Source organism: Thalia democratica, chromosome 2 (assembly GCF_965202585.1).
Source record: "Thalia democratica chromosome 2, ktThaDemo2.hap1.1, whole genome shotgun sequence".
NCBI lineage: Eukaryota > Metazoa > Chordata > Thaliacea > Salpida > Salpidae > Thalia > Thalia democratica.
The window spans coordinates 25,041,948-25,069,772 of record NC_139166.1 but is presented as its reverse complement, the minus strand read 5'-3'; the positions used below and the strand labels follow the sequence as shown (position 1 = coordinate 25,069,772).

The 27,825-nt window shown below is 31.8% G+C and overlaps 1 protein-coding gene across 1 annotated transcript in view; it reads right to left on the bottom strand.

Annotated features, from left to right (window-relative positions):
- Positions 1-2,779: 2,779 nt before the first annotated feature.
- LOC145830165 (intermembrane lipid transfer protein VPS13D-like) overlaps positions 2,780-27,825 on the bottom strand; it is a 53,271-nt gene continuing 28,225 nt past the window's right edge. The window contains exons 41-82 of the mRNA XM_082938061.1: positions 27,740-27,813; positions 27,320-27,417; positions 26,273-26,384; positions 25,988-26,188; positions 25,650-25,783; positions 25,020-25,235; positions 24,578-24,755; positions 24,195-24,392; positions 23,807-23,934; positions 23,516-23,625; positions 23,010-23,281; positions 21,615-21,871; positions 21,294-21,410; positions 20,797-21,005; positions 19,163-19,299; positions 18,831-18,940; positions 17,126-17,290; positions 16,734-16,905; positions 15,963-16,012; positions 15,112-15,343; positions 14,697-14,870; positions 13,603-13,726; positions 12,944-13,055; positions 12,246-12,444; positions 11,875-12,091; positions 11,460-11,630; positions 10,955-11,112; positions 10,635-10,740; positions 10,230-10,340; positions 9,631-9,849; positions 9,132-9,286; positions 8,839-9,005; positions 8,348-8,615; positions 6,914-7,095; positions 6,509-6,653; positions 5,926-6,222; positions 5,583-5,759; positions 5,097-5,222; positions 4,479-4,727; positions 4,098-4,229; positions 3,573-3,773; positions 2,780-3,286 (exon numbers count right to left, since the gene is read on the bottom strand). Of these exons, the coding sequence (XP_082794187.1) occupies positions 3,017-3,286; positions 3,573-3,773; positions 4,098-4,229; positions 4,479-4,727; positions 5,097-5,222; positions 5,583-5,759; positions 5,926-6,222; positions 6,509-6,653; positions 6,914-7,095; positions 8,348-8,615; positions 8,839-9,005; positions 9,132-9,286; positions 9,631-9,849; positions 10,230-10,340; positions 10,635-10,740; positions 10,955-11,112; positions 11,460-11,630; positions 11,875-12,091; positions 12,246-12,444; positions 12,944-13,055; positions 13,603-13,726; positions 14,697-14,870; positions 15,112-15,343; positions 15,963-16,012; positions 16,734-16,905; positions 17,126-17,290; positions 18,831-18,940; positions 19,163-19,299; positions 20,797-21,005; positions 21,294-21,410; positions 21,615-21,871; positions 23,010-23,281; positions 23,516-23,625; positions 23,807-23,934; positions 24,195-24,392; positions 24,578-24,755; positions 25,020-25,235; positions 25,650-25,783; positions 25,988-26,188; positions 26,273-26,384; positions 27,320-27,417; positions 27,740-27,813 (7,130 nt within the window). The 3' untranslated portion in view covers positions 2,780-3,016. The remainder of the gene's footprint in view (positions 3,287-3,572; positions 3,774-4,097; positions 4,230-4,478; positions 4,728-5,096; positions 5,223-5,582; positions 5,760-5,925; positions 6,223-6,508; positions 6,654-6,913; positions 7,096-8,347; positions 8,616-8,838; positions 9,006-9,131; positions 9,287-9,630; positions 9,850-10,229; positions 10,341-10,634; positions 10,741-10,954; positions 11,113-11,459; positions 11,631-11,874; positions 12,092-12,245; positions 12,445-12,943; positions 13,056-13,602; positions 13,727-14,696; positions 14,871-15,111; positions 15,344-15,962; positions 16,013-16,733; positions 16,906-17,125; positions 17,291-18,830; positions 18,941-19,162; positions 19,300-20,796; positions 21,006-21,293; positions 21,411-21,614; positions 21,872-23,009; positions 23,282-23,515; positions 23,626-23,806; positions 23,935-24,194; positions 24,393-24,577; positions 24,756-25,019; positions 25,236-25,649; positions 25,784-25,987; positions 26,189-26,272; positions 26,385-27,319; positions 27,418-27,739; positions 27,814-27,825) is intronic.

The following is a 27,825-nucleotide window of genomic DNA, read 5'->3' as shown; positions in this document are numbered from 1 at the left end:
AACAATATTTAAATTTAGTAAAGTTTAATTAGTACGACTAAGTTTCACTGTTAAAAGTAGATCATCAGGTACAATTAAAAATATTTTTATTTGTATCTGATAATATGCTTAAGTACTAAAACTTAATTGTACCAATTAAACTTAACTGAACACTAAAGTTGTCTAAAATAAAACAATAGACCTCTACAGTAAAAGCTATTATAGATTTTCTTTAATAAGCAGGTTATTAGTTTTAAGATTTCTTTATTTAAGATAAAAAATAAAATACTAAGCTATGATAAAGCAATTAATAAATCAACAATGAAATTTTAATAATTAATAAAGTACATACTTATAATTTGTTAAAACAGTTTTTATTCAACGATTGTTACTTTAGCTGCCACTGTTTCTCCTAAAAGGATCTTCAGAGCTTTTTAAGTAATAATAAAGTAACAAGAACGACACAAATATATATAGTAAGATCAAGTAATGACAAAGTAATTAGTTAGTTATTGTAATTATGTACTTAATTTAATATAGGGGAAATTAATTAAATGTAAGTTTAAAACTAAGCAAAAATACTGTTCAAATAAAATAATACTTATGAATAAACTGACAACAATAAATATATAAAACTTAAAATAGTTTATTAAATAAAAAAATACAAAAATAAATAAAAGTTAGTATCAACTATATCAAAATTGGGGCATGTAGAAGTTAAATCTTTGTTTTTTATTAAGTGCTTTGACTCTGTCCGCTTAGGCTATGGACATTCTTTCTAGATTGCAGTTATATGTCTTTGTGGGTACTGAGCAGTTGATTTTAAATAGCATTTGCCATTTAATTTCGGAAAATTCGGTGTTATTTGATATAGTGATTTTAGTCAGGGCTGTTGCTTGTAATTTCTTGGGAATGCTGTAATTGTGTTGTTGCCATCTTATTTTGAAAGAAACTCTCGTAGAACCACTGTTTTCCTTATCTCTGACTGTTGCTTTATATACACCCTTTAAAAGGCATTCAAATGGGTAATTTATCTTGTTTCTGCAATTGCACATTCTGAACTATCCTGTACAAGACGTTAAAAGGTATCCAAGTGGTGTGCGACTCGATAAGTGAAAGGTTTTTTCGTGCACCAGGTCTTAGGATCAAACATTTTGAGCAATTTTATTTGTCGTTCATTAAGCATCAAACTCTGTTCGTTTTGTTTGCAGCCTCTAAAAAATTTTTGTTTTGTGAGTTAATGATATTTTTTTATGTTAGGCAAACAGCTGTACGAAATTTTAATTGTATTCCAGTTAAAAATCTTATGAAAATTGTTGTTTTTAGGGAAATTGTGGACGAACAAGATTTATCTTTGGAATACATTGGTTCTTTCAAAACAAGATGGCAACAACACAAAGTTATTTAGTTGACATAGCGGTTTTTTAATCAACCAGGAAAAATGTAGTATGGAAAAATTAGAAAGATCATTTGATAATCTTAAAAGTTCATTATATTATAGATTAGAACTTAAAAAACATTCACTTAATTTTGATGACATTCATAGCTTGCTATTATATTCGTATTAAAGTGTTCTAAATATTAATGGCATTTCTTAGGAAATGAACAAATATTTTTGTATTTTTTTCTCTCGAAGATATTTGTTGGGTAACTTATTTTTGATTAATGAACACCAACTTAATAACTATGACTAAGAATTTTAAATAAATGGTAGTTATTATTTCAGTTTTGTACTAATTAAAGCAAATATTTTTTTTGATTATTAATAGTTTTAATCATTGTAACTTGTAGGGCTTATTATTCAAAAGCATTATAGTGAATAAAAACAGATTTTTTTATTAACTCAAGTGTAATATTTTCCTTTGTTGTCGTTTCTAAAATTTTACTGATATGTCTCGCATAAAATTTAAACAATGGAACTATTACCACATTTTAGTTAATATAATATTTTTAAAATTCATACCTATGTTTACTACTATTTTTTATCTTTAAAAATTTATTCGCATGCCGTATGTTGTGGGAACCGCTCAGTTTCAACCCGCGATCAAATCCGAGAACCGCTTACCGACCAAAGGTAAGGGGTAACAGTAAAATAAAAAGAACCAAATAAGATTTTTTTTTAAAGTTGGAGTTGTGCACGGATAGGAATTTTAAGTCTAACGTATGTTGTCCACTCTTGATCTTTAATAAAAATTCAAGATCGAAAGTGTTCATCTTACATACAGTAACTTTTAACTAGAACACAATCATAGGAACGGCAATGTACGAACTAGCCTGTCAAGCAGAAGCCTCTGGCGTGCGGCATCAAGTTTTAACCTTTAAAACAAATTTGTGCAAAGCAACTAACTTTTTTACAATAAATGTTCAATTAAATTTTCAAAATTTTTCGTACTTGGTAGTATATAAAAATTAATTATTTCATTAAGTTTTACCTTAGAGGATTGAAAACAAAAGTTATTCCAAAATTACGTAGACCGTCAAGATTTATTTCTTATCATTAATTTAAAAAAAAGCCTAGTTTGTGTGATTACTTTTAGTTAAGGTTTTTGTTAGTTTTTCAAATATGTTAACCTCAACAAAAACTTTTAGATAAAATCTTTCAAGCCTAAGAATCAATTTGTTGTCTTTGTTTAAAACAACGAGTGTAAAATAAAATCACAGGAAACAAATTATTACATAGGTAGTGTAATAAAACTTAAATCGAAAATAAATCTTAAACGAGTGTAAGTATTAGTTTAAAAGTATTATTAAGCTTAAATTATGCATAATATAGTTAGCATAGTATACACTCAAAGGTGCAGTCAATAAAAGTAAAAATATTAAAATAAAAATTAAGATTGTTAGGCTTCAAACGAAAAGAAACATCAAAAAATCGACTGCACGAAAAAAGCTTCGCAAAAAAAATCAACTTTCCTAAAAAATGACGAACAAAAAAGCTACCGACAAAACGAAAAGAAAAAAGTAAAAAATATGCAGCTTTCCGTGTAAAATTCTCGCCCCGACTCCCACGCCAAACCAAACTCCGTCAACTATGACGTCACAGAAGCGTTTCCCTCTGATCCAGCAGCAGCGTCTTGGCGAAGTCGACCTTCCTGCTGACCGCTTCCGCCACCTGCAGCGTGCTGCACCTCACCCGCGGCTTCTTCACGTTCTGCTCGTTCACCTGGGGGTTTTGATGGGGGGACAGCCCCTGATGCGAGCGGTACTGGGGCGAGGTGAAGACGGTGGTCGATCGCAGCGCCGACACGAAGCTCTCCTCAACCTGGTGGCTGCTCGCGTACCTGACGCCGCCCGCCGAGTCCTGATCCTGGAAACATCAAGTTAATATTTTGAAATTCAAACATGAAGTTTTAATTTCAAATTTGAAAGAATTATGTTTATGTGACGGAGTAAATCAAAAAAAAAAATTTGGTCCTGAATTCTTTAAAAAGTACAATCGTATATTTTGTTGCACTAGGAAAAAGTTTACAGTTTTAAAAAAATACAGAAGGCAGAACTCGTTTAGTGAAGTACACAAATTAAATAACTTTCCAAAAACTTAAAATAAGTTTTAATACTTCTTCTACATCTAAATCAATGAAAGAGCAACAAACAACGAAATGAAATTCGACGTAATAAATTTCGTTTCTCCTTCCTCCGGCCGACACCTCCCTCTGTTCCTCCTCGGCAACCACGCTCACCCTGATGAGATCGGTGTAGGGGATTATGAGCAGAATGTTGTCGGCGTCCACCGATTGGTTGTTGTCACGGTGATTCGCCTTCACTATGTAAACCTGCTGCTTGGTGGTTATCACCTGTTTTGGGGTTTGGAAATGCATTTCTGGTTAAGTCACATTTAAATGCAGGCAGATGTTTTTATTGTATACTAAATTAATTTTTATTTATTAATATCCAAACACTCACTTATCTTTTACCAACAATATAAAGAACCTTGGTTATGTTTAAAAAATTGTGACGTACGTTGTTCTATAACAAAAATTATATGCTGAATTAATTCTAATTTGATGTTGGTTAAATTCTTCAAAAAAAAATTGTATGTGAAAATTATAGCTTAGTCTTAAAATTTTCATCTGTGAGGTATTAAAAAAGCTAAAATAAATATTTTTTCTGTAACTTACAATTATTCCGGCTGTTCCAGGCGCACCAATTTCAGTGAGGCTGTAGAAATGCTCCCTGTAATTATTGTGGTTTATCTGGTACAATATTTGCTGACCCCTGCTCTCTGAGTGAGAGTACGCTTGCAAGCAACCCTGATTAAATATTGTTTTCTAATTATTTTTTAATAAAATTAAACAAAGACTAATCTTTTGCCAAGTCAAACTTTAGAAATATTTCTATTTTGAAACAAACTACTCTAATACTCACACTACACTAATCAACATTAAAATATACTTATCGTATATTTTGTTATTGATATATACGAGTTTTAAATTTGCTATACAAACTATTTTTTATTCATTACATCAAGTTGAAAACTATAACTCCAAAATAGGTGATACCTGGAAGCCATGGCAACACCTGATGAGGCGCATCCTCTCGACCAGGGCATCGTCTTGTATGGACAGGTCTCTGACCGCCGAGGCCGAATTGGACGCGAAGTCGAGCACTCCTGTTATCGGCTTGGCAACCGTTCCTATGATGCCCTTGCCGATTCCCTTGAAAAATCCGCTCGCCCCTCCGGACTGGGCCCCTTTCACCGGTTGAGTTATGACGCTGGTGAGGCCTCCCATCACCCCAGCCATCAATCCCTAGTAACAAGTATTTGAAAACTTTAAAAGTTTGTCACCTAATAAGAAACTATGAGGTCAAACCATCTATTTTTTATTTTAAATAATTGTAAGTATTTTTTTGAACTAGACACTAATAATTTAGGTTTAGTTCTAAATTGAACATACAAGGAGACGCATTTCACTAAATTAGACAAAACTATAATTTGCTCTCTATGGCTCTTCAGTTATAAGTTAAATCTAAAAAAAAATAATTTAACAAATATGTGGTAGATATAATAATTCAAAAACAAATCAAGAGACTTAAGTTTAAGCTAAAAGTAGTTTATTTTACGCGTTGAAACTAATCGAAACTTGTTAGTTGAGTTGAGTTAAAGTTCAAAAACAAACCTGCAATCCGGCGATAACATGCCCACCCGCGGAATTTCCAGCGTTGGCCTGGATTGCCCTCCTCTTGTTCCCGTAATCTTCGTCCATCACAATCCTGCCCATGCCGTTCGACAACGTTCCCACCACCTGGCATTTCGCTTGTGTTTAAAATATTTCTTTAAGCAAAACGTTTAGTAGGCAGCACTGATTCGAAATACTTTTGTAAAAACTGTTTATAAGTAAAGTTTGATTTTGTTATAAATAAACATTATTTTCTGTAAATACATACAAGACTTGCTGGTTGTAAAACAGTTTTTTTTTGTAGCATAAACTCAACGGAAGTAAAAGGTTTTTGTAAACTTTGTAGAAAAAATTAAGCAAAATAAGAGTACAAAAATATAAAATTACAAACTCAATTACTTTTCACAAACACTATCAACTTTTTTTTAAACACCAGCTATCATACTAGCTTTTAAAATTTTCTACAAACAATTAGTTAAAAAAAACCTTAGCGGTTGAGTTTGAGAGTCCGTGTGAGAAATTCAACAGCATCTCGGGAATGTTGCCGCTGGCCAGGTTTGTGATCCCCGCCTTGACGTCGGTGGCAATTCCGATCGGGTTGCCGAGACAATCGAACGAGAAGAATATTTTGAACACCTGGCTCAACACTTGGTCGACCATGTGCTGTGAATATTCTTGTACTAAATCAACTTTTTTTTTAAAGACAAAAAAAACTTGTATTAGACAAAAACAAAAATAATTTATCTTTGTTTGCAACAAAGAAAAACTAGATATGGAAAACCTTCATTTCAAAAAGAAAAAAAAAAATCAATCAACTTATCGAACGAACTTTTTTGAAGTCGCCCGACAGAAACTCGGCTGTCTCGAACATGTGGCTCCTCCGGTAAGCGTCGATCCTGATCGGTGCGTTCTGAAACTGCACGAAGGAGAAAGGAAACAGAGACCTGACGTCCCTCAACTCCTGCTCCAGCTGCTCCATCGGGCACGTGACGAAGCCCAGTTTCAGCTTGGGGGAAATTATGACGTTCAAGCCGTCGAAGTAGTAGCGCTTCCTGACGTCGCCGTTGGCGTCCGGGTTTCCCCCAAACTGGTTGGCATCCATGTTGGCCACCCGGTACAAATCCAACTTGAATTAATATTGAAATGTTACTAAACAAAAGTTTAATGTTTGAAATAAGGTTCTCATTGCAACTAATGATTTGCCGTAACTATTTGGAGTTGCTAAAAAATTAACTTTTAAAAGTGTTTCATTTAAACTGGAATTTTATAATAGTTTCAAAAAACACAATTTTGAAGATAGTATAACGTTAATGTTTTCGGTCAAATAAAAATATGAACGTTTAATAACTTTAGTATTATTATTAGTTTATAAAAAATCAACTTTAAGTCTAGAAAAAATAAAACAAATGAACTTTGTCGTCGTAGTTCAATTGGTCATTATTGCCGTCGTCTTTTGACGTGTAGCCGACAAATTGAAGTATTTTCAACAAAAGTCTTTCTTCCATCTGGACGTTCGCCTCCTCAAGTTTTATCGTCACCGTCTTGAACAATTCGTACCTTCATCAATCAATAATGCTAAATAATTGTTTTGTTTAAAACTATTTGATTTATTCTTTTAATACTATCAAGATGTATACATAGGTTATCTAGGCTTCCGTTAATTACAGGTATAAAAAAATGGATTTAAAATAAGAACTTTTAAACTTTAAAAAACAGTTGTTAACTTAACAGTTGTTGTTGTAAAACACAAATTTTTTTCAAGTATTTTTAAAAAAAGTTTGACCGTAGCAATAAATTTAACCACAATTTCAACCAACAGCGATGAAGTAGAAGTCTGCCTGACCGCGTGAATCTGAATGAAGGGTTGCGAAACTGAGTTGGGAGAATCGTCGTCGTGGTACTGCGGGTCGATGGAAGTCGATTGTGACGTCACCACCCCGCTGTCGGTCGTCGGGTGGATTAATACGACTGGTTTACCGCCCAAAAGTTGGTTGTCCACCTTTTTTTATTAATTCTATTTTAGTTTACACAGATCTTTTAAAAACATAAATGTTTAATATTTATGATATAAATAAAAAACTAAATATGCTTTGTTAAATTTGTGCTTTTAGTAAAATCCTAGAACTTATTAAGCAAGATAAAAAAAGAACTTTTGATCCTACAGTACCTTTTAATACACGTATATTTTCAAACTTAATAAAATGAACAAACATCATAACTGCTGAGCAAATTTATCATAAACAACTAAATTTTTTTAATACTATAATCATGGTTGCCACTGATCAAGCTGAGAAAAATTTCCTGACTTTTCCTGACTTTTTACCAAAATTTTCCAGACTTTTCTAAATCAGTTTTACTTATATAAATTGTTCACTTAGTTTAATAAAATACTACCCAAACTTTTTGTTATAAAATCCTTAAATTAAGAATCAATTAAAAAAGAATATACTTAAGTAACTGTAAAAAAAAACATAAAAAAGTAAACTATATATCTGTTGTATAAAATACTTCCTCTTATCATTTAGTATAAAATTTGTAACAAATAAATATACTCTTATTTACTTTAAAAACTTAAGTTACTCTACAAAAAAAACAAACAATAAGTAAACTTAACCTTAGCATATACCTCTCTTATAACTTAATTTATAAATTTAAACAACTTTAAAAAAATTATAAAGAGGTAAAGTATACACATTAACTCGTTACATAAAATACTAAACTAACTGCTTAGTTATAAAGAACTCAATTATTTAAACAAAAAACACTTTAATTCTAAAATTATGCTAGATAATCTTTTGTGTATATATCACAGTTTCACTATGGAAGTGTCCTTGCTACAGATCATCAATACTAAAAAGCTAACAAAATCTGCTTGTTCAAGTAGGGTACCTGTTCAATATGTTAATAGAAAATTTTTGCAGGTTTATAAAGGATATTTTACTAATTTATACCAGGTGAAGGCATTGGAAATAAAATTAAATATTTTTGTAAATTTCTAGGAAAATTTTAGAATTGTTTTCTGACTTTAAAGGACTTTTAATTAATTTTTACCATTTGAAGACTTTGGAAAACAAGGAATTTTGTAAATTTAAACTGAAAAAATCTGACTATTTTGAAATTTTATCAAATTTCCTGACTTTTTTTCAAAACCCCCATTTTTTCCTGACTTTTCCTGATTTCCTGACTTTTCCTGACCGAGTGGCAACCCTGTATAATACACATTACAGTTAATTACGACTACAATAGTTAACCTGAACTTTCTGTATTCTGAGTAGGACGTTCTGCTCGTCTCTTCCCAGCGTCAGGTTCATGTTGACGCCGCACAGGCTGGCATAGAGCAGCTCCTCGGGGTTGGAGTTGACCAGCGACACCCCGATCCCCTTGTACAGCGACACGTTCACGTGCAGCCTCGTCTGCTTCTCCATCTTCTCCTTGGAGCTCCTCCTGATCAGGTTCCTCCTTTCCTCGGTGGCGCTCACCGCCTGCTTCAGCAGCTTCTGCGACTCCGACCTCTGCTGCCTGTGGAGTTTTAACAATGTCAAAGTTATCCTGATCGTTTTCTAAAATATATAGATACATTTCAAAGCTCAACAAAACGCAGGTTTGTTTATATAACAAAAATAACAGCAGCTAATTGCATGAGCTAATAATATAAGCAACTTAGTGGGTTTACTTAAATATATAATCACTCAATTTTTTTTTTTTTTTTTGGTCTTGCATTGAAAAAAAAAGTAGATTCAACCTTATATCGCGAATTTGAAGGACTCTGGTCGGTCCGTCTCTGGTAATTTTCAGCGACAGCACTCCGCTGCCGGGGATCATTTTGAGGGAGCAGCACTGGCGGGCGGGCAGGTCGTGTTGTTGCCACTGCATCAGCCTCGGCTCGGCGCCAACTTCCAATTTAGGCACCTGCAAAATTTGTTTTGTAATTTTTTTCAATATTTTCTCTTATTATTATTATTTTTTAATTTCAGTTGAACGAGAATTAATATTGATTGGATAAAAAAACGGTCCTAGTAGTTTATTTGAAAGCACCTGAACGCAGAGCCCCTTCTTCTTGCAGGTCAGAAATCCCCCTTGTTGAAACTTCCACGTCTGAGTTGGGAGTCTTCTGGTGTCGTGCTGAGCGAGAATCAAGGGAACCCCCTCGTCTTTTACAAAACCGAGCTCTCCAATGTCCAGAACCAGACCTGAAACAAAACATTTTTCTTTCAGTTATACAACTTTTTAATATCATTTTATACTCGTGCATACTAGTCATTCATTTATTTGTTTCAAGAAAACATCGGTTTTAGTCTAACAGAGCCTGGACTTACATATGCCTAGAGACAAGCTCAAGTTATAATATGATCAAACCTTTTTGTTTATTCATTTAAAACATTGCTGCCATTTTAATTTTCCAAAAAAAAAATCCTGACGATAAATTTATTTGAAACGAATTACGTATGAAAGTAAAAAAAGTTTCTGACAGAAAAAAAACCCTCCCTTATAAACTTTCTATTTTTTTCGTTAATAACTGATCAAAATCAAGTACCAGGTTGGTTTCCGCCGTAATAACCGCTTCTTTTTGATGTCTCTCTGCCGCCACCCGGTGACGAGCTTCCTTCGTGGTACAACTTCCCGTCTGAGGTCATCCGCCACAGCTGGCTCCTCTTCCCTTCCCTGAGTGGCTGCAATCTGAGTTTAAACGGATCTGATTGGTCGACGTCGATAACGAGGCGCTGCGGATCCGCGCTCACCCGACTTCGGCTGCCTGCAAATATTAAAGTTTAATGAAAGTTCCAAAAGTAATTTCTTATAAACGTTCACTATATTTTTTCAATAGATGCCCAGAAAACAGGTATATAAAATTTAAACACAACTTAAAAATTATGCAAAGTATATTATGCAAAGACAAAATCGGCGAAAGCTTGTCAGAGCCAAAGCCTTTACTTTCGTGTGCCGTGAGATAAGCTCAAGTTAACATAAATTGTATATTGAAGATTAAAAGCTTTTCCGGTTGCAACTTAATATTTTCAACAAAAACGAAACCTGGGGCTCAGTATACTGAAGGATGCGGTCTGATGATCAAAGTAGATCAAAAATATATAATAACTTTAGCAGAGAAGTTTTATAACAAAAATGTTTTCTTACGTGTGATGCATTGCTGAGGCGGTCCAATGGCAATGTATATGAAGTTTTCGTAGCAAAGTTGCTTTTCCAGTCCTATTTGCTTCATGTCCACTATCACTGACATTGATCCACCTAAAATTCAATTAAGTTTTTAAATTTAAAAAATAAAACGTTTATTTGATCACAAATATAAACTAAACTAGCTAGTTTCAGTTATATAATTTTTTAAAATTACTTGAGCCGTACAGAGTGTACTTTGAAAAACTTTACTATTTAGAAATACTTAACATTTTCTATGGTCAAATACCTAACTACTCTACGTAAAAAACGTAAAAAACCTACGTCATCAATTTTTTAAACCTAGCTTATAATTTAACTACATCTTTCGATTAACATTGTCAATACATTATCAAATTAAATTTTTACCTTTAACAGTGCACTGCACGAGTTCAGGCTTGCACGGTTCGTCACAGGCAAATGCGAGTTTGTTGTCTGCGTGAACTTCCGTGTTGTACATGTCGTCCGTTCCCACCTGCGATCATACAAGTTTGCATACAACCATATGCTATGGAAAAATTTATTGTGCAAAGTGTAAAAAAAAACTTTTATTGAAAACCGAAGAAGAAACAGGGATGAGGAAATAAAAGATTGTAAAAGATTTGTAATCAGTTCCATTATTATTTGAGATTATTTTACAAAAAAGTTAAAAACAATTTACAAACCCAAATTAGTATTTTGATACTTACTTGCTTATAAATGACTGTGGCGGCAGACAAGTTGTCAATTCTCAGCGGCGGAGGTATGAGCTTCGGATCTGCATCGCTTATTGTGACGTAATACGTTGCTTCGGAAAGCGTCACTTCGACACTCAAGAAAATGCAGTGAGGTGACTGCGGGTGCAGTTCTATTAAATTTGAAATAAATTTCTAACAACTAAGATATTACTTAAACAAATCAAAACACTCTTATACACAAGATCTTCAGTTCAGCAAGCTATTATTTATGTACATAAAGTTTTTCAAATACAATCACAGAATAGTTTAGAACTAACTACAAGACTTACTATTTCTAAATATGACTAAAACTATGACTTAGTTTGAAAACTTTAAACATAAGGTTTATTGATTTTATCACACTAAAAATAAAATTTATTTATGAAATAATCTCAAAAATTTTTACTACAGAACAAGCTTATGATAGGTTATTCTTCTACATAAAAAAATTGAGTCTCTCGTAGAATCTAACAAAAACCTTGCGAACTTCTATTGTAGAAACCGCTGGCTATCCTGAGCGGAATGTGAAAAGCGTTGACCCGGTCAATTACAAAACCCCCGCTCCAATGACAATCATCCACGTCTGCCAGTTTGACGCACAACAACGTGTCCAAGTCCACTCTCGGCCAATGGAACACTACTGATGAACCTGGAAAAAATTGCATTATGTTAAGGCGCAATCTACTCTGTTCTTACTAACAGATCTTTATGGTTTGTATGTTGTAATTTTAGTCTTATTAATTGAAAATTTTAATGTTGCAGAGCCTGAGTAGAATTAATTTGAATTAGTATCTGTTGAGCTGTGAATTTACTTATTGTTAACATTAGACCAAAAGTTAAAAAGATAAAAATAAAAACATGTTTATAGTAATTAGTCAAAAGTATGTTCGAACCGGGTATTATCGAGAGGTGGTAGTTGTTTCCTTGTGCGTCGCTCGTGTAGGATATAGTGTGTCGTTGGGCGAAGTTGAGCTTGTGCCGGCTTGTCTTGTTGACCAGCAGGAACCTGGGTGCTATGGTAACTATATGGGTGTGCTGGTACTGACCCACACCCCTTCGCACGCTGATACCCGTGCAAAACTCCCTGTTCGGAGAACGGTCCCCGGAAATCTGATTTTATGTTTAAAGCTTGTAGACTTGAAAATTAAATTCTTTTTAACTATCTTTTACTATCTTACACATAAACTATCAATAATAATCTTATTTTAGTTTAAACATAAATAATACCTTTAGCATCAATATTTTAACATAACAAGCAACAAACCAGTTTCAAGTTTCTTGTACAAGTACCGCCGTCCGTGGAAAAACTCTCACAGTAGCAGGGTCTCAGTTTTGTAGAACTTTCGCTGGATGACGACGCGTGCGTTGCCATGGAAGCAGAAGTTTTTGGGGAGGGAAAGTTGTCCAGCTGGTCGAATTTGGCGTTTTTGCCCAGCCTCATCGTGCACAAGTAAGAGTTGTCCCTGAAAATTTAAGCAAATTAATGAAAATTAGTTTTAATAATAAATTCCAAGAAAAAAAGATTATAAAGAAAGTGTTTTTTTTTTCAAAACTTGCACCTTTTTATATTAGCATATGTCTTTATCAGTAATTCTCATACTTCAAAAAAAAAAAAAACGAAACAATTCAAGTAAAATTTCTGCACACATTAAATTATAAGGCGTTTATTCATAAAAAAGTAACAAATTTTCAGTTAAACTGATATCGATGTATGTACTTAGCATTACTTATCAACAAAGAAACACAATTTAGATATTACATTAGCTAAGTTTACATTATCACCCGCAGAAAATTAAACACTGTTATAAGTTTTCAAAGTTTGATTCGAAAACAATCTCCTTAGTGTTTTATTACTTACAAAATTTCACAATCATAAAAGCCAATAAGCATAAACATTCGCAACAAACACATCAAAGCAGCAATATGCATCAAAGCTGCTGCAGGAAATTATAACCCAAGTACCTGTTAGCATACGAAAACAACAGAGGTTCGAGCGATCTGGCTTGCTCGTGAGCGGTGAACTGGCCAGCGGCAGGTTTCTCACAGCCATCCTGCTTCATTATTATCGGCAGTCCTAAAATGAGAAGTTCGTAAGTATTGCAGTTGAAAATTTTGCTGTATAATAAAATATTTTAAACAATACAGTTACTTTACTTATGGTTTGAAATATATATAATTGTTTATAAAGACTCTACCTACAAACATTCTTTACTTAATAATAATTGATAATGGTTTAATAGACATAATATAACTATCTTTAATGCAGTGAACCCAAATCGTACTAAAATGGAAATATTTATCTATCAATGTGAAAATTAAAAAAAAATATTATTCTTGAAAATAAAATATCAACATGTTTAAAATATATCTAAATATATCTTTAAGTTAAAATCAATGTTACTAGAATAATCTAACTAGATTAAAATACATAAGAATTCGAGCAGTAGCTTTTTTGTAGTAAAAATATTTTTTTCAATTACCAAATTATTTATATTTAAGTGATACTTTAATAATTATTGTCTGTAACAGCTTGTAGATACTTAGTAATTGTGAACTACAAAAACTTAAGATAAAAAACGTTTATGAGATATAATTAATTTGTAAGTATATAATAAACAAACCAGTTTTGTTAACGATCCAGTATGGAGCCATGACAGCGATGTTGACACAACAATCGTTCTTCCAGCTGATTCGCGCGTTCAAAACAAGGCTCTCACCTCTTTTGTCTTTCAGCGCTAACTTCATCTGTTTGGAAAACTTTATTACTACATACCTAAAATTTATAGCATATTTTCTGTTATCTGATTTGATATTTTTCTGAAATATTTAAAATTATAGTATATAAACGATTGAAAATATAACTTTATCCTTAAGATGGAGCACCTTTTATATAAACATTTTAATTTATAACTATCAAATATAATGAGTAGTTTAAAACAAAAAGAAAACAAGTATATCTTTCTTCACTAAAATTAACACGTATTGTGGTAAGAGTTTCATACTGTAACAGGATATCAAACTGCATTTGATAACTGTTTAAATTTAGTGGAAAGTTTTGAGTTAAAGTTCCTGTTCATCCAAGCGTTTAAGAGAAAGCTCGCTGAGGCTACGAGTTATATTGATGGAAGTTGAGATAAATAAAAAAAAAGAGCAGTCACGAGTTTACTGATGCAAGTTTGCATTACTAAATTACAACCATATATAAACTCTCAACAGTTGGAGCAAGGATGCATTCTAGCCACAGCCTGCTGCAGTAAACATGATATTCCAGAATAGACTTTTATATAGTTTTCTTGTGTTATATAAAGTATTTTTTAGTAATTTACTTTGTATAAGTATTTTATATTTACATTCTAAGTAGTTAAGTCTTATTTTGTTTTCTACTCTCTTAAAGTATATTCCTGTTTGATTAAATCTTGTGTAAAAGTTTTGAATACATTAAAGGTATTTTCTAAAGTATAATGTTCTTTATATTTTTGTTATTGTTTGCAATTGTTTATTAATACAATATGCTCATTCATTTTCATGCCTAGTTTTATATAGAATAGCCTTGAGTATTATTTAATATTTAGTATTAGCATTCAGTATAGTTAAGTATAAATTTAATTAAGGTTTCTTAATAACAGTGTAGGTTTAAAGTATCATTAATACTGTATGTATAAGTACACTAAAACCATACAATACCCTCTTTTTTTCTCTTATGTATTGTAAACACCTGAAAGTCTTTTATGGTTGAAGGCACAATTATTTCTCTGTGATTTTTGAAATTGTCCAACGTGCAGCCGATGTACAAGCCAACGGAGTTTCTCCTCGTCGAGTTCGGGAGAACGTGAACTTCGTGGGGCGTGGCCTCCATTCCTCCCTTCAACTTGCCATCTATTTTGGTGTCCTGTGACGAGCGAATTTTTTTTTTTGTTAAGGATATAGTATTTTTTTATAAAAGACTTTGTTTCTAAAAAAAAACAACAACTAAAAAAGACGAAAAGCTATTTTTTTATTTTATTCAAAGAAAACTTTAAAACTTTATTTACGGTTTAAAAAAGTTAAGAAAATATCTACATATTTTCTAAAACCGTTTCGAATAAATAGTAGGACTATAACAACTACATAAAAACTATAATCTAACAAACGTTCGGGTTCATTTTGACGTAATAGTGAAGGTCGCATGGCAGCAAGTTGGTGATGATGACGGGAGGCATTATGACGATGTCGTGACCCGGAAGCTGGGTGGTCAGGTCGTTGCCATGGCGATTGCTGAGGTCGTCGGCGAGATACTTGGACCCCGTGACGTTGTTTTCAAGCAGTTGCTTGGCTACTTGCCGGTAGGTGGGATAGTTGAGACGGTTTATGGAAACAGAAAAACTGGAAAAAATTAAAGATATAACTCAAAGCTTTCTTGTGTGGGCAACATTGCCCCCTTTTAGCTATCATAAGGTAATAACTAGTAAAGGGATATAAAAAGTAAATGGCTAATTAACTATTTAAGGGCGATATTTAACAAAGGGGAGGCGATTATCATTTCAACCAAGGGATAGATAAATATGGTGAATGTAAAAGTGATTTAGAAAGAGGCTAATTTAAGTATTATAGCAGCCTAGCATGTGCGTAGAAAAATAATTATACTTACTATTTATCCCTTGTTTAGTGTTTGTTTTAAGATATTAATGTGTTTCACATTAATTCATCAGAACATTTAAGTTAAAACAAAACATTTAAAAGGTTTTGCAAAAAAAATAAGAAAAAAAAGAAAAGATAATAGTTTTTATATGAGATAGTTTGTAAGGAAAAAATTTAGTCTTCACAAACCTTTAAAAAATCGTCAAGTTTTGTAATAACATGTTTTAACAAAAATATTTAACAAAAATAAATCAAAAAACATTTATTAGGTTTATTTTTAAAACTAACGTTTTTAAAATAATAAATTTCAAGTAATCATGTGTAATTCGAACCAAATCTATATAAGTGAACGAAATAAACTTACTTGAATCTATTGCTATTGTTGATTTCTGTACTTGCTGGCAGGCAATCAACCTAAATTAAATTAAATTTAGTCAAAAATATTAAGAGCATAAAAAGCTACTATCTGCTAGATTGAATTTATTTTGTAAAACATTTAAAAAATACAAGTTATCTAACTTAAAATTTTGCACATAATAAAAGTTATTTCAATCGAATCTAAACTTTATAAAAATATAAAATAACACTTGACTAGCATAGGGGAAATTTATATTATCTAATTTTTTAGTTCGTCAATAACATGTATAAAGGTATACAAACTAAACGTCTTATTTTTATAGTTTACGAACATATAAAAAATATAAGCAATCATTTTAAATGTTATTCAACACCGACATATTAACTAAGCTGTAAAAAACTAATTATAAATACAATGTATACTTTTATTCTTTATTAGTATTAACGATTGTTAAAAATTAAAGATGCTGCTACTTATTGTATAGCTAAGGTATATAGGTAACATATATTATTTTTTAAATGCTTTCTTATCTTAATAAAAACGTTTACATTACATTTTAATTTTTGTCAGTAAGAAGAAAAAGGTTTAAAGTGGTCTTTTTATGCATAAAAAAACGTTAAAAAGATTTTAATGCGTACTAAAATTGACTTTAAAGGTAAACAACTGCTGATGTGATAGTTTAAAACTTTGACATTGTTAACAAAAATATTATTAAAAAGAATATAAATTATTAATTTGCTGACAATAGAACAGAGTTTAAAACTAAGTGCAACTAACAAACTGCACGTGGTTCGTGGGCGAATTGACATCGTTGTTGTTTTTGTGGTTCCATTTTATTGGGGAGCCGCTGAACTGGTAGTTACCCGTGTTATTGTTGCTCTGGGGACGAACTCGTATCGATGACGATGTTAAGTGGAGCGGCACGTAGAGCGTATCCCCTGGCATCAAGCTGTAATGAAAATATTTTAAAAAATTAAACCAAAAAAAGTGTGTATTAACTGTTGAGAGATTTATTAAAACTTTTTTTTTCATCATATTTAAGTTTTAAGGCCTAAAATTGTAGAAATACAGTGCTTATAAATATTTTTTTTTAGTTTTGACAGTTTACTTGAATCCGTTAAAAATTATTATTATAAAATATAAGTACCGTAAAATATGTTTAAACTCACACGGGCAGCGATTGAGAACCAACGCTGGGAGCTCCTTCGAGCCGCAGTTCCAGAGGAAACTTGAGCCGTGATTTTATTGCCAGGGCGCTTCTGACTGTTATAATTTTCTTCGCGCTGGTGCCCTCCAGCGACACGTCGAAAACAATTCTCATTACTTGCTGGGAGCTGATAAAGTATTTGAAATTATAGTTTGGTAAGTTTGTTAGTTTTAGTTAAAGTTCTTTAAAATTGTGAAAAGCTTAATGTTTTGCCATTCGAATGAGAAATACGAAATAGTTAGGTGAGGGACAAAATTCTTGAATAACAATTTTTAAAATGATGTGTTTATATCAATGAAAACAAGTTTTAAAACAACATAAGATAAATTTCTATAAACTATTGACGGGACGAGTAAGAAATTTGCTGCTAAAGGTTTTGCTGTGTATAAAATAATTTTACTTGATTTCTATAGTAAAACTATATTGCTTCATGACTTTTTAAATTTTTTTTTGTTATTAGAAAATAAGAACTTAAAAAAATACTAGCTTTTGTCTTCAATTTCTTTTACATTAAAATATTTTAAGCTAAATTAAGAAGACAAATATCAATAAGATGTTACTTTACTAATCATTAAAAAATCATTCGATAAAAAGTAACACTTGAATAAGTGTTAAAAGTTTTAATTTTCTAACTTAAAACAGTATCTAACAACACTCTTTCTACCTAACGTATATTAATTTTATAAAAAAAAGGACGAACGGGAGTAGAGTAGTCTGAATCGAGGTGTGTCACTGATTTTACAATCATATTCTACACCCTGCAAATCGAGCTTATCAGGCCAACCAAATCGTTTTCATGGTCGGTTCGGTTCTCGTCAGCTCAACAAGGAGCGTCTCCCGATTGAACAACCGACACAAGTTACTGGTAACAATCACCTCATCGCAGTATTTACAGCGATGGACGTCACGTCTATAGGTACCGGTTATTGTCTCAGACCTTCCCCAGATTGACGGACATCAAGGTCCACCGGTCCAGATGCAGGCTTACTACCGTTCGATAACTACATTGATGAAGCTCGCTTATATACGCGTCGGTTGTGCAGCGTTCGAGCGTTCGTGATTTTCTTTTGTGACGTCATATATAAAGACAATTAATTATAAGTACTTTAAAACACTTAAATTGTCAAGCTAACTAAGGAGAATCTTAACTTGCTAAAGCTGAAGTGTATTATTTTTCTTTAAACGTAGCTTTTTATATTTGTTTTTATAACAAACTTTCTCCCAAAAAGGCTTGTTTGAATTTATGTGAAATGCAGGCTCATGCTATTTTTTAAAAAATTGTTATGCTTTTTGTAATTGTTTTAATTTATAGTTTTTAGCAATACTCAGGCTATTTTTATAATATATATAAAACATAATAATTACTTTATATATAAAATATTAGCACTAATAAAAAGATTAACTTTACTGTAGTCGCCAATTTTCTATAAATGTTATTTCTAATAACTATGATCATTTAAATCATTTCAGAGTGTCTGTTTAAACTGCACGACGAAACAATGCTTGTAAACTTTTATTTTTAAAACTCATGTTCTAATTGTTGTTGATTTTTTGTAAATAAACTGATTGTGGACCTAGGCTTCATTAACGGGCTAGTGAAACATTTAAATCAAATAAAATGCACTTTTTATAATCATATTATATGGTATCATACAAACATAACTTACTGGTAGCTTCTGCTGTTCATGTTGTCTCTGACCACATGCCTGAAATAAGTGCCAACTTTGCTGACGGTCACCGGTTCAACTGCCACCCATCCTTTCGCTTTCACTACGATCTGTTGAAAAATATTCACTGGTAAAAGTTAAAACATAGTTAAGTAAAAAAAATTACGAACTTTTAAAAATTTTTTAAAACTAGAATTTTTTTTTTAATGTGACACAGCTTTTGCCCGGCTGAGTATTAGAAGGGCGTACAACGTTTTTAGAAGTATATAGGAGCACTTTAACCAGAGGAACAAAATATTATTTTTATATACATATAAATATGCGAAACGAACCTGATGGAGCTCCATAACGTTTGCGCGCTTGTGCCTCTGTTTTTCGTGCGCGCTGTTGTAGTTGAAGCTCTTCTCGTCTCCCGGCAGCAGCTCGCACCACTGCTTTTCAGTTTTCAGCCGGCTGGAAGCTCTCGAGCCTGTGAGTTTGTTGTGAACAATTGAGAACAAACTCATGTTTGAAATAAAAGTAAAACGTCGAAACAGAACAAGTTTTTGTTAGAATAAAGTTAATGTCAAGGATTACTGTCTTCTTTCGGATTTTGTTATTAGATTTTTTTTATTCCTAAAGAATAGTTATTGATATGAAAATTTAAAGCAAAAGTTGTTTTAATCATTATTACGGTTCAAGTAAAGTAATGACCAAAAATGCTGTTTAATAAAAACGAAGCCTTAAATCAAACGAGTGAATTTTTAATTTTAAGAATAACTCCAAGTCATTTATTTCAACTGTTATTTATTGAAATAAAATTTTAATGGAAACTAATACAAGCTAAAAAATACGAGTATAAATACAAATACACAAAAATTAGTTACATGTTACACAATTTTACAGGCCACAAAAATGAATAAGTAGAAAATTGATTTCATAAGTGTTCCCAAGTAAAAATAAAGACCCCGAGTGTATTTCAGCTAAGAAGAATATTTCTTAACTAAACCAATTTGTTAACTTTTAAACATTTTAAAAAAAATAAAAGTAAAATAACAAAATAATTTTAAACATCCAATCAAAAGAATACTTATTTTTAAATCTACGTGTTAGTTGTAGTCGTAGCATCAATAAAATGTTGTAATGTTTAACAGTATCATGAGAATATCCTATACTATTGGTCGATACGCGGCTCACTGATCAATATGTACTAAAGTACCTGGTAAACAGATTATTTTGATGATTGGTTTAAGTTAATTTGTTGGTTTCCCTAAAAAAACAACTTCGGAAAAGCCTTTTTCTAGCATGAAACTAGTAACAACTATTCAAACAACCCTTTTTTTTCTTTAATCTGTATTATTGATTATGGCCAAAAGGGCTTTCATCAACTTTGAAAATTACACTAGCTCCACCCAGTTTAGGAAAACGTTTACTATTATATACAAAAACACTTTATTTTATTTTGCTGTTAGCAAAAGTTGAAGTTCAACAAATAAAGTAAGAAAACTGTCCAAAAAAATTTCAACAAGTAAAAATTACTCGAAATTCGAAATGACCTTAAAACTAAACAAGTTAATTGTGACCTTTTGATAGTTTTACTAGCTACAATACTACAGTACACAGTATGCTAAATCAGTTATTACGATAGTGAAACAAACAAACTAAAACAGGTAAAAAGAAAATATGTTCAATAAGTCTTACAAGACTGAACTTAATACTTTATTAAAATACTTAGTTTACCCAAATTGACTCTTCAGTTACGTGAAACCTTAAAAATTGTTTATAAAAGAACTCGTAATGCCTAATTTAGAACCAGAAGCTTGATACTAAGGTCAAAATTAACAACTAGTTCAATAATTGAAAAATATTGTTATAAAACTATGGTTTATGTTTTTCAAACTATTTTTTTTTAGCTCTCAACTATAAAGCAACAGACAGCTGGTTTCAAAAATTACAGAATTATAGTGAAAAATAGACTCGAACCAACCCGTGAGTTTGTGGTTGCTATGAAGACCGCTGAGTGACGTTTGGGTCGCGAAGGAGACGCAGCACCCTGCCATGTTTCTGATCATGTACGGGACGAACTGCTGCCTCACGTTGGACTGCTTCTCATCAGTGACGTCACAATGAAGCTTGTATCGCTCCTGCGTCATCCGGCACACTTCCATCATCGATGACGTCATGTTCACGTCGAACCTGGTTCGAGTTTGTGGATAATGTATATATTTGCAAAAACTATCAATTTTTTAAAACTCTAAATAAGCTGTTTGCAAAAATTTAATTAATGTTTAATTTAGAGGGAGTAAATAGTTACTTTCTGATATAAGCTAAAATTACAGCAAGAATACCTTAAATATTTCTTTAAAGTCACATAATTATTTCATTCAACACACGTGAAGATTATTATAAATAATTATATTTTTCTAAAAACAATAATAAAACTTAGTTTTTAAAGCCTTACTAAATTACTAAATAAAAACTCACTTATCAGAAGCATCAACTTTGAACGTCCAGTCGTCGTTGGAATTTTCTTTTTCTTCGTGCTTCCAGCTTATGTTGCTCCTCCAAGGCTCTATGAACGGTTCCCAAAGTGACAGGGTCCTTAAAATAATTGCTAAATTTATCTGCTCATTTACTTGAACTCTTTTCAAGAAAGTTGACTCGTTTTTTTTAAGCTAAAGTTTTACAAAGTTCTACGTTTCATCATAGAAAAAAATCACAGATAGTTTCTAACCAATTAAATAACCTTTGTAATCTTTAAAAAAAACTCACAAAATAAATAAAAAAAAACAATTGCAGACAGACCTGTTGAAATAGTCGCAGTGAAACTTGAAGGTCACCGACCCCTGCTGCCTCCTCACCGCCTCCCGCAAGTGCGGCGGGGCGTCGCTGTTCACCGACTGGCGGATGCTCACCTTGCTGCAGCTGATTTCGACCAGCGGCGCGTCGCACTCGTCGCTGCAATCGTCGATCAGGCACACGTTCAGCGCCTCCAAGTTGACGAACACCTTGGTTATCTTGTACGGCAGGTGGGCCTCCGCTCGCTTCTCAGCTGGTGGCTCCTAAATTCAAACTTTTATGAGTTGTTACGACACAAAAAAAAAATCATTTGAAATAATTACAAAATTCTAGCTTACCGTAGGTAGGCTTTCATGTTAATTTTTAATTTATTAAAATAATTAAACAGTTTTTAGTTTTTCTGCAACTTTAACTTAAATAGAAGTTTGTTTTATCAAAGTATATATACATGTTTGTATTTCTTAAAGTGACAACAAAAAAAAAATTGTATTTTTAGAAGTCAACTTTTTTAATTGCATAAATAATATATACCTAAGATACAAAGAACTTATACAAAGTTAATAAACCCTTAAGGTTATAAAAGTGTACAAAGATACGTTTATTTAGCTGCACTTAACAATGACATCATACATCATCTTTTAGTAGTTGCAAAACCAAACTTTGTGCAGACTTTGTGTCAGACAAACAAACATTTACATAACTTCTCATCACTTTAATGATAGAAGCTGTTATGATCGAAAATGTGTAAAATTATATTGCAAGCTTTGATAATATATGCTACGACTAGAGCCTGCTATTTTTTTATAATTAAAGAACTTTTTTTTTTCAAAAATTGTAATACATGAGTTTCTTTTAGTATTAATTGCTAAAATGTACATTAAAAAAGTATTATATAATCAAAAATCATATGTAATCTTCTAAAATTAGTTTTTTACTTGGCCTGATTTTTAAGGAAAATATAAGAATTATAACTAAAATTAAAAACACTATTTTAGATAGAAGATGCTGTCTTTATTACAGAGATAAATAAATAAAACTGTTGCACAACAACACACATTTCAAACTTATATTAAAACTTTTCGTATAACAGTGAAAAAGTTCATAATTTTCTATTTAAAATCTTATAAAAAAAGTTATTTTTAGTAGTATTAATTAAACTTAAATGTATGATCGACCACAATAAAAATTTGAATAAACTTTAGTAAAATAAAAATTTAAGTTTTAAATTAGCAAGCTGAATCATAGTAGAAATAAGACGAGTTTCACAGTTACGTACTTATTCTAGCAGGTTAAAATAATTAACTTTTAGATTGTTTAATATTTTTAAACCAATGAATTTTTAAACCGTATTCCTGCATCTTATAACCTCATAAAAAGTAAAAACTGAACAATCAAACCAACCACGTGGGAATCTTTCAATTCCAAGCTTTTTTCCGCGTACTTGGCGTTCCACCGGTTCTGCTCCAGCAGCCAGTTGAAAGCAACTTCGGGTTTTCCCCTGTTCAACTGCAAAGCCTTTATGACGTCATTGCGGGCGGTCATTCCTCCCGCTTCGACAATGCGCTTCAGCTTGGAGTGGTTGGCGATGAGGCGGTCGTAGAACTTCTGCGATGACGTCAGCGTGGGGCTTCTCATGAGTCTGACGTCACTGTCGCTGCCGTGCAGAGAAGATTCTTAAATGCAAAAAATTTAATAATTTATTTTAATTAAAAATCTTAATAAATGTAAAAACTATTTATAAAAGTTTGAAAATTTATGGATGAGAGCATGGAATTTAAAACTTAATAACATAATCTTGAAAGCAACAAAGCTGTATAAGCACAGCGAGTAGAACGCATTTAAAATTTGCTTTAAAAGTATTCATAAGTAGCTAAAATATCAACAATCTTTTTTTCAAACGATAAAACCTTGTGTTACGAGCTGGTCTTGCAGTGAACGTACAAAAGACTGGATCATGAGAACGTCGTTGTAAGACAGCCTCATGTCTATCGCACTGAACTGCATGCTCAGTATGTTCCTGTTTAAATTAATATATTATCTAATATTTACATAAAAATCTCAGACAAGAAAAAAACTGTTCAAGTATATATTTTAATATAATACTTATTTGAATTAGATTATCTTTCGAGCAAGATAAATATATTGAGCTTAAGGGTAAAAGTATCAAAGTAAATTGATAAACAAGTGTTGAAACTAACTTGTCTAAAAGTTTTGGATCATTTTTTACATCTTGTCGCTTCATTTTCTTGACTTCTATGTCAAAATTGAACGGGTCAACAATTGATAACTCAGTCAGTTTTTCTTTATCTAATTGACATGAAAACATCTGAAAAAATTATTAAAAGTCAATCTTTTAAACATCACGATTGATTTAATCATAAAAATTAAATACCAAATTATGAACTTAAGATTAATTTTAAGCTCAAATAACTAAAAAATTAAAAGAAAACAATATTTTGTTTATGTGAATTGAAAAAAATTGTCATCGTTTTGTTACATTTTTATTTCAATGGCATAAAAATATTTTGTTTTTGAGTTATAATATTCAAAACACTGCCAGAAAATGTTTAATACATATATTCAAACCTCGAAACGATCCAGGTTGAATCTGAGAGGGGGTTGGGTGGATTCCTTACACTCATCGTTCAAGTGAAGCACGCACGTCGATCTCAGTATGATGGCGTTTGTGTCGCGGAGGTGCAGTTTCTGCGGTATGACGAACTCCGTGTTGGAGATGCAAACTGAAAACTCCTTCCTCTTCGCGCCCTCGTCCAACTCGTCTGCCTGCAGTTTGGTAACTTTCTTTTTCTTTTTTTTTTTTTTAATTTTCAAATCTTAAATTCAAAACCAACGAAATTTTAAATAATTTTACCAAACAAATTTAAATCAATGCTAATATTTTTCATGCAAGTGAGACAAAAATAACACCATACTTATATAGCTAAGAAACTAAAAAAATAACAAATTACGTTTTGTTTGTTTGCGTTGGCTACAGCTTTTGCATTCTTAACGGATTCATCTTCAATTGCGAACTGATCGCGGGGGTTGACTAACAAATAATTTTGCATATTTTGTAACCAGTCGAGCACAACATAAATTCGCATGTTGTCCAAAATTATGTTGAACTTTTCACAATCCCGTATTACTCTACAAAAACAAGGATTTAACGATCATTCACATTATTACACTCTACAAACGAAATAGAAACAAAAACAACTGCATTCAAAACTTAAAGAAAACAAACTTTTACCGTCCATAAATTTAAACTTAAAATACAGATTTTATTTAAATGTTAAAGTTATTTTTAAGCGTTTTCAAAAGAACATGTTACAGAAATTGTTTAACAAACAAATTTTATGGTTTTTTAAAGCATTTTGCAAATAAACAAGAAGGTGACACAATTTATCAAACCTGTGAGTGAACTCAAACTGAAGAGTTTCGTCTTCTGGATTTCCCCCATTCTGCTTCCTATCGGGTTTGGAGGCGAGGACGCTTCTGAATACGGAGGACCGGTCATCCATTTTAGGGGTGGTGTCGACGGCGGTGAAGGACTGACAGGAGAGGCTGGTTTTCCTGTCACCGTTAGTGAGCGTCTTCAACATTAACAGCGAACTGACGAAGTCCAATCTTGAATGAGGTTGTTTTTTACTTTTTATACTAATCTATAATTTTCTTATACTGCTAACAATATACGCACAATTCCCACCCGAGCACAATACCCAATCTTTTTTTCTTTATTTATTTACTTTTTTCTACTGTCACTTTTACCCCCTACCCATTGGTAGCATCTGTTAAGCAGTTCTTAGTTTTGATCGGGTTGGAATCGAGCGGTCCCCACTAGTATTAGCTAATTATTATCTAAATCACTTGCACAAGTGTTTGAAAAACATACTAAAAATTTAACAGAAAAATTTTATCAAATATTCTAAAACCAAACTAGAGATAGCTTAACAAATTAAAAACTTAAGTTCTTTCTTTCCAGCATGAGAAGTTTAAAGGTACAAAATCAAATTTTACTGTTACGAATAAAAAGTTGTTTACCTTCCAAGTGACTTTTCAGGTTGCTGACTGTCGTGCAGATGCTGCATAGATTTTTCTTTCAAAAGCTCGATGCTGATGTTCGACAATCCGAAGTGCAGCTGGAGCCCAACACGTGAAGACCCAGTCAGTATTGTCTGGAGGAAAAAACAATTTGAAAACAAATTAAAACCAGTTTGTGAGAAGTTTTTTTCTTTGGAAAAGCAAAACTTAGTTGGCTACTTCTTTATCTCAGGTAAAACCTAACTTTAAAAATTGTAAAAAAAATATGTTATTGCACCAAACAACAAAAAATACTTGGAAAACTATACGAGCTCAACAAAAATACTTGGAAAACAGACATTTGTTTGCGGTGCTTGCAAGTTGGCGGAAGGCTGAATGAAGTCGGGTATGGGCTCGCCCAAGTTGCACGCGAGCACGCCCCTGATGGACCAGTACTGCTCGGGATGGAGCTTGCAGTGGATGGAGGAAAGCTTGGCGCTTATCTTCATGTCCGGCACGTCTTCGTGGAACACCAGCTCCTTGTGCAAGTTTCTTTCAAGCTGGTAACAAATAAAATGATTGCTATGTATTTTTAGAATAATCGGTTTGTTCATTTTTTTTAGATTTAAGTTTTTAGAATTTACTTGAAGTGCTAATCTTGTTTTTTCCTTCAGCAACGGAGTAGAATCACACTTCACATAGAAAGTAGAAAACTGAAGTTCTTTACCATTATGGACATTTGTAGGACTTTCTTTTCTGTAAAAGTTACAAGTTATTTAGTCTTTAATTTTAAATATTTTAATGCTCAACTCTGCCGCAACATCGCTCTGTGTTCTATAGATTTGTAATATACGCAAATATAATAAAAACAGAAGAACAAATAAAGCTTCTTTGAAGTGTCTTTAAATAAATTGCTGTAAAAACTATTTTTTATAAGTTTTTTTTCAAAAAGTTAAATTCTTTGCAACGCTTATAAAGTAGCATTTTACTTTTAAATTTCGATCAGTAACAGTTGTTGTTTTTTTCAAGGTAGTATTTAGTGTGTTATTATGCGTAAGTCGGTGTTGTAAGCATAAAATGTAAAGTTTTGTTGTTTTAATTTCTAAAATGATTACTAGTCTAGCTTATTGGAGTGTTCATTTAATTTTCTACGATTTTAAGATCATGTAAATATTCATTCGCATTTTAATAATAATCTAAGATGTTTTTTATCCTCTTCTATCTCCTCTTACCCATGAGCAACCTCTAATTTTGACACAATCATTTACATTATATTTAACTTAAAACAACTTTCTAGTTACCGAAAACCAACTTATAAGCAATGTTAGTGTAAAAGTATGTTTCAATTATGTATCATGGTGTTTTAAACAATAAATAACTGTATTTTTTCCTTTACTAGACTATAAAGTAAGCTTACTATTACTAAGTATTTTAACAACACTAAACTTTTAAATTATAAAAAATAGCGAAGATTATTAAAAATATATATCTTAAGATGATTAACGTTATAAACTAGAATCATAGAAATATAGACTGTGCAAGTGCATTAAATTTTGTAAAAAAAATTGATAAATAACTTTTTATATTTTTTAATCAAAACAAAACTTTCAGTATTACATATAAAATCTGAGTCAGTTCTCAGTTCAAAACTAAACTTGTTCTTGCTTTTAAAAAACTAGTTAACAACTAACCGAGGACTTTTGTTGTTTTTGTGGTAAACTCCAGAATATAAGTCCATATCTTGCAAATTTATCTCCATAGAATCAAGAATTATAGCTTCCAGTTGTTTCTGTGATGTAGTTTAATTGAGCATAGAACATTTAAAAAAAAAATATTTTAATTTATCTTAGTAAATAAAAAAATTAAAGAAATAGTTGAAGTACAAAGAAAACTGCTTAGGAAAACAATCATGTGCAGCTTTTTAGCTTTATAAATTTTAATAATTTCATAACGGCAAGGAAAACTCTAAAAATAGTTGTTAGTGATAGTTAATTAGTGAGAAACTTAACGAGACTTAATTTTAAAAAGCCTAATCATTAGCATAACTAAACAGTTTTAGATGGTATAAAGTTCTGAAATTTATAGTTGCAAAAAGCGTTAAAAAAACTAACTTCTTTTGGTAAATCAGCATCAATTGGGAAATCTTTGTGACGAAACTTGAACTTGTTCTTAATGTTGATGTATCCTGTTAATTTAA